The sequence below is a fragment of the Triticum urartu genome, chromosome 6A (assembly GCF_056163025.1).
Source record: "Triticum urartu cultivar PI428250 chromosome 6A, HENAU_Tu73, whole genome shotgun sequence".
Taxonomy (NCBI): Eukaryota; Viridiplantae; Streptophyta; class Magnoliopsida; order Poales; family Poaceae; genus Triticum; species Triticum urartu.
This window is the reverse complement of record NC_141878.1, coordinates 43,527,474-43,533,926: the sequence shown is the minus strand read 5'-3', so window position 1 is coordinate 43,533,926 and position 6,453 is coordinate 43,527,474. Positions and strand designations below refer to the sequence as shown.

Sequence of the window (6,453 nt, the reverse complement as noted above, 5' to 3'; positions counted from 1 at the left end):
TCATTGGTCCCGGTTGGTGACATGAACCGGGACTAAAGGGGAGCCTTTGGTCCCGATTCAAGCCACCAACCGGGACCAACGGTGGTGGGCCAGGAGCGAGGCCCATTGGTCCCGGTTCGTCCCACCAACCGGGACCAAAAGGTCCAGACGAACCGGGACCAATGGCCCACGTGGCCCGGCCGGCCCCCTGGGCTCACGAACCGGGACCAATGCCCACATTGGTCCCGGTTCTAGACTGAACCGGGACTAATGGGCTGAGCCGGCCTGGACCATAGCCCTGTTTTCTACTAGTGCAGGGCTACTCTAAAAGACAATATGATGTGCGTAAGCAATAATATTCACAATTTCATTTTATTACACCATCATTTCTGTTGAGTTTCATTCATATATATATGTATTAACCCCCTTCTTCAAATTAGACGTGGGAGATGCGGAATGAACTCCTACTAGAAGATCGCATGAAAGCAATTCAAGAGGAATTAGCGAGATTCTTTCTTGACACATCATCAATAAAGCCGGAGAATACCATGTGGAACTTGATTTCAGATGCTAGGGGATTGTAACAGATCTTACATATTGTATATGTATGTAGCCAGTAGCGTCGGATAGATAATACGAATACTTGTTGTTCGACCAATCTCTCGGAGGAGAGGTCGACCACTTCTCTCGGTATGCATGACGAAGTTCTGTACTTAATGGTTTCCTTCATTTTCTTACTAGCTAGCGTGTCAAGGGCCTCTCTATACGTATAGTACGTAGCGTCGACCAAGCACGAAGATAAAAGAGGACACTTCTCTCTATTAATTAATTAGCTACCTAACACAATATATGAAACACCTTAATTAACCATACAAACCCCCAAATCCACCCCCCTTTCAGAAAAAAACCAAAAATCCTAGCCCCTGAACAGCTGACGCGTGGATGCCTATTGGTCCCGGTTGGTGCCACCAACCGGGACTATAAAGGCCCTCCTGCCTGGGCTCGCCACAGCGGCCACGTGGAGGCCCATCTGTCCCGGTTCGTATAAGAACCGGGACTAAAGGCCAAGGGCATTATTAACGACTCTTTAGTCCCGGTTCCGCAACCAGGACAGATGGGCCTTATGAACCGGGACAAATGACCCTTTTTCTACTAGTGCATGTGCATCCTTGGGTGGTGGATTAGCCATGTGTCGCCGAATGCATTTCTTGTAAATAAATATGTATTCATGTGGGTTGTAGCTGCAAATGGACCTGTGTGCCTATCTTGTACTAACTAGTAAATGCGCATGTGCAACGCACGTTAATATTTAGGTAATATATTAATTGCACGGGGATATTAGGTATGTTATTATTTGTGTGTTAATACTGTGATTAGCGCAATATTTGGTATAATATTAATTGCATGTTAAACACGTTTAACGCTCGTCATTGAAGCAGTCTAGGTCATTGGATTGACTTAGTTCGATGGCCGAGATCATTTGGATCTACCTCTTTGGATCTTTTTATATTGGTATAATATAGGTGTGGTTCAACGTGGAGTTTTTCTTTTTTGTGGTTCAACGTGTAGTTGTTTGAAGAAAATAAAACTCCCAAAGGCCAAACCGCCATCAGGGTTTTCCAAATAAATAGCCGTCAAAGCTTCTCTCATTTTCCATCCGGCACCCTCCACAAGTTTCTTCTCCAGGCCCCCCGCGAGTTAGCGGAATTGCCACGCGAGTCCTCCGGCCGCGACCGCCATGGAGCCACCCGGTTCGGGTACAGGAGCAGCAGAACCGGTCGAGGAGGACCGCGTCGACGAACCGGCCCATGGGGGCTCCTCCCCGAGCGCTGCGGCGCCGCCACCTCCACCTCCCCGCACGACGCCCCTCCACCTCGAGCAGGCCGGAGGCGGCGCCGATGGATCGACCCCCGCGACGGTGTTCGACCCCCGGAAGGGCAAGGATCCGGTGCCCCCGCTGCCGCCCTGGGGCATTCCTCCTCCTCCGAGCCCCGCGGGCAGCAGCAGCTCCTCCGACTCCTCCATCGACTACGGCGCGGCATTCAGGGCCGGGGCCTTCGGAGACGGGGTCACCGAGTCGAGCACCGCCGCGGAACTCAGAGCCCGCGGCGGCAGGGCGCCGGCTACGTGGAGCGACCCCTTGGTGGCGGCCACGAGGGAGGAGCCCAACGCGGCGCCGCATCCGTTCGACCACGGGATGATCGATCAGCTGGTGCGACAGCAGGCGGCCATCGACGGGGCGATCGGGCTACGGGAAGAGCCCGACGAGGCGGCGCCGTCGGTCGACCCCAAGCTGGTTGCGCAGTCGTTGCTCCAGCGGCTGGCGAGAGTGCAGGCGGCCGTCGACGAGGACAACAGGCGACGGGAACAGCAGGTAACGGCCTCTGCGACGTGCTCTTGTTGTTTCTTGGAGTTCTTGGAGTGCGTTCTTGAGCGTTTCTTGGTTTCCTGTTGAGCAGTACAACTCGTTGCGCGCGGAAGAGGCGATGTACCAGAAGGAACAGGTATGGGCATGAATGGCATGAATCTGGTCGGAATTGCTTGCTGTAGTCTGTTAAAATCTTGAGGTCAGGGATGATTTAGCAGTTGAAATGGAATCTCGGCGAAATGTTGGGGACAGTTGGGCGATTAGGCATTTCCTGATTATTACTCGAGTTCTTCTTGTGATGCGTTATGAGATTTAGAGGTAGGCAAGGATCTTGTTGTGATTACTCACAACTGTTCAAGATTTAGGCGTCCAGGCTTGTGCTAATTGATTCTTCTATTTGGTTTGGTATGATAGCATGTTTTGCACTTTTGCTGCAAGTGAAAAATGTGGGGAGATATGAGGATCATGTCTTGGGCAAGAAATCTTGATGTCAAAATGTACCAGTTTCCAGTGTAGATGAATGGTGTTATAGGGGAAGTTAATCATCTGTTATAGTGAATGTTTGTTCGGGATTACATGGCTCTATGCTTTTGCCTTTTGTCATCTGTTGCCTGAAAGGCTGAAACTGGCTCCGAAGCCTCAAAACTCGATTCATATGAATAACACAAATATGTGATCCTGATGCTAATTCTGTGGTGCAGGAGAAACTATCACAAGTAAAGGTTGTGGTAAAGGTGAAACCCAAGCAAGACAAACTAGGTATAAACTGGACTCGGATCATGAACAAGGTATGGCCTGAATCTTGTCCGCTCTTCTCACTTGTGAAGTTGTGATTCTCGGGTGGTATGAACTGGGATTTTTTGTGCATAGAAAATAGAACTGGGATTTTTTGGTTTTCTTTGGTTTCTGTTTGTTCATGTTAAATTCTTGGACCTGTTAGTGTAATCAAGGCATGAAATCTTGGTTAGAGCGTCATGTGGCATCCTAGCGTAGGGGAGGAATCTTGGGAAAATGTTGGCAGAAGTACAAATGCCCTTGGTGCTCGTGGATCTTTCCACAATTTGCAATTGTATTTTGAAGCAAATGGCTATCTTGTTGAAACTGTTGTCTGTAAATGTGGGGAAATCATGAGGTCATGTTCTACTGCAATATTTTGGCAACAGAGCCTGAAGTCAAATGTATGAGCTTCCTTTGCAAATAGATGCTGTTATCAGAAACTTTAATCTAGACATTAGTTCAAGACTGCATAATTGGACATAATTCCTGTAAATCGGTTGCCATTCACATGCAAAATCAGCGACCACTTTAGGATTTGGTCGAGAAGTTTCGCCATTATGTCGATTGGTACCTGGAACTGGTTCAGAAGCCCCAGAATATAATTCATGTAAATAGTTGCCAAAAATAAAGAAGCTTTGGATGCACATGTTTTGTGGTCTTGCTATACAGTATTATTTTTCCTTTTGACAGGGAAAAGGGAAAAAAAATTGACTGCTTGTTTGTTAATTCCATTATTTTTCATCCCCTTATGTCTTTGTTTTTAAATACTCGATCTTGTTGATTCTGTACAATTGCAAGACTGGCAGGATGTATGGTCTTTAACTTCGTTTTCTTCATTTCCTGTCAAATAGATTTTTCGTAGAGAAGGAAGGGAAATATGTTCGGAACATGTGAACCACCAGGTTTGTCTCCATTTTGCCTGATGTAATGTTCAAAATGGAAGTGCAAGAAAAATCAGGATCAAAGCCCTATATCACAAGATACTGTGATTAGTGGTTCAGAACGATCATGTTCACTTTATAAATACTAAATTGTATATTAACTCTTGGTTGTGATAATCTGATGGGACCTGAATCGTACTTGTACTGTTCTTGAGTTTATCATGTGTTAATAGACATCTTCTCGTTTTCTTACTGAACAACAACCAATCAGTATCAATGATGGGATTATATACTAGCGGTTTCAAACATTTCCAGCGAACATGGAAACCTGAAGATTTGAATGAAAACAAAATTTCCATCACATTTTTAGATATGTTGTTTCCATGTTCAACTCAGTGTAATTTGAATTCTCATATTTGTGCGTTCGTTGCAGACACATCCCATCACTGAAGTCAGAAGGCATCATAGGCTTGCTTCTGACGAGGCGAACCATCTTGATGCCTATTCAGAATATAGATCGGTGATTGGAGATGGGGAGTGTTTCTACAGGAGCTTCCTATTTTCGTACCTTGTAATTGTCCTCCCCTCTTTTCATTATCATAGGATGTAGGTTTAGTTATTTATTAACTTTCTCTGTTTTCATGAATGTACAACAGGAGCAAGTTATTGATAGGCAGGACACACATGAGGAACAACGTCTCCTTCGTGTTGTTGAAAGAATGTCCATGCAACATGCAAATCTTCGATGGAACTCTGACTTTCGCAGGAGCAGCAAAGTAAGTTCTCGCCTTCTCCATACTTGGTTCTTTCCTTTTCTTTTTTTGAGGGTAATGTTCTTTCTTGGATAAACATGCTTGCAAGGGATGATGATTCTATTCAGGTTACAGTACAACACTTTGTTTGTCATTTGCAGGAGATTCACATTGCTTAACAGTAGTGGTATGCCATCACAGTTTTATGCACTGTTGGCAGAAACTCAAATTTGAAGTTTATTGTAAAGTTAACGACCCGATTGTAGCAACGGCCTTAAGAAAATTTACTTGCAAAGGAACGTCAATATAATAAGGAAGTAACATAATTTTATGCTTGTTTGAGCACTGCAACAATGCTCACCTACTGGTTATTATTGTATAGCCACCTCACTGTTTGTTACTAGCTATAGTATATGCTTAACAACTAAAGCTTCTCAGGCGAGTTATCTTAGGTGTGTTCTTTTATATCTTGCCATTGATCAGTATTCTGTATGTATCATTGTAACCTATGATATATGATTATCAACTGCGAATTATTGAGTCGCTGGTTCTTTCAGGCATTTAAGAATCTGATCAAGAAAATAATGAGACGGAAACATGGCAGAGAATCAACTAGCAGGTTTTTGACTTGCTTGGTTTTCTGCAATTCCATCATAGTATTGTGGCCGAATGCATTCCATCTCACTGACATAATATGTGCCATTTTTAGCCGCCGTAAAGAGAAACTTCTCAAGTTCTTCAACAAGAATGATACGACACTAGACAGTGAGAGAAACACCCTTGAATTCATATTTCCTTTTGTCCATCACAATTCATATTTCTGACACATTTTCTTGGTTAGTTTTCATTTTCCTCAGATTAGTAGTAGCTATCCAGATGTGCTCGCACAGGGAGGTGTATGAACCGCTTATACCCGGGCTCAGAGGAAATTACAATCTGGAAGATGTCAGTGATGCATATTCTTCCCTTACATTACCGTTGTGCTGATTTCCAATGCATCCATTGTTGGATACATGACACTCAATCTACCTATCCTGTTATTGTTGTTGTACGTACAGTGGTGCTTTTGGCGCGTCACTCCAGCTCGCCGGTTCACGCATCATGTTATGATGGTGGCCTTGGCCAGAGCGCTTGAGGTACCCCTCAGAGTGGAGCGAGTCCGAGGAGGATATGATCCAGATATCTACACTGTTCCTGGAGTTCCCCGTCCGAGAGTGACCCTGCTGTACTCGGCAAATCACTACGAAATCATCTACCCACGCGCTCCTTCTGCTGAGAGTTCAAGTCATCAAGCTTCCCAGAGAGAACATGCTGCTGATCAGGGTTCAAATCAACAGACTTCCCAGAGAAAACATCCTGCTGATCAGAGTTCAAGTCATCAGGCTTCCCAGAGAGAAGATTCTGCTGATCAGAGTTGAAGTGAATAGATTCCGCTGGTAAAGTTGAGTTGGGCTGCTGCCTATGAATGAGATTAGTGGTAGGCATATCATCCTCCAGATATGTACATGCAGTGATGAAGTTGGGGTAGGCATAGCATATACACTTGTGCGTTCTTCTTTGATAGGGAGAGAAACTTGTGGTGTTGTTTGAGTTGTTGGCTGGTATACTTGTGCATTCTTTGAAAGAATTTCTTTCTAGTGTTGGCAAAGATACATACTGCTGATGCCACTGGATTGATTGATCAGTTTGGTGCTAA

The 6,453-nt window shown here is 45.0% G+C and overlaps 1 protein-coding gene across 2 annotated transcripts; it reads left to right on the top strand.

The window, feature by feature from the left end:
* Positions 1 to 1,676: 1,676 nt before the first annotated feature.
* Positions 1,677 to 6,453, top strand: LOC125516209 (uncharacterized). 2 transcript variants are annotated; one of them, XM_048681695.2, is made up of 10 exons: positions 1,678 to 2,353; positions 2,439 to 2,483; positions 3,049 to 3,135; positions 3,976 to 4,026; positions 4,439 to 4,576; positions 4,662 to 4,781; positions 5,315 to 5,376; positions 5,467 to 5,522; positions 5,599 to 5,702; positions 5,816 to 6,453. In XM_048681695.2, exons 1-10 carry the CDS (start codon positions 1,718 to 1,720, stop codon positions 6,173 to 6,175), a joined length of 1,659 nt encoding a protein of 552 aa, XP_048537652.2. In that variant the 5' UTR covers positions 1,678 to 1,717; the 3' UTR covers positions 6,176 to 6,453. The 2 variants fall into 2 exon arrangements, with proteins under 2 accessions (XP_048537650.2, XP_048537652.2); XM_048681693.2 differs by having other exon boundaries at positions 1,677 to 2,353; positions 5,315 to 5,522.

Excerpts from the sequence above, each read along its gene's own strand:
- LOC125516209 (XM_048681693.2), top strand. The coding sequence starts at position 1,718 with ATGGAGCCACCCGGTTCGGGTACAGGAGCAGCAGAACCGGTCGAGGAG. Across the intron at positions 2,484-3,048 it reads CGATGTACCAGAAGGAACAG|GAGAAACTATCACAAGTAAA; the intron begins GTATGGGCATGA and ends TCTGTGGTGCAG. Across the intron at positions 5,703-5,815 it reads GAAATTACAATCTGGAAGAT|TGGTGCTTTTGGCGCGTCAC; the intron begins GTCAGTGATGCA and ends TTGTACGTACAG.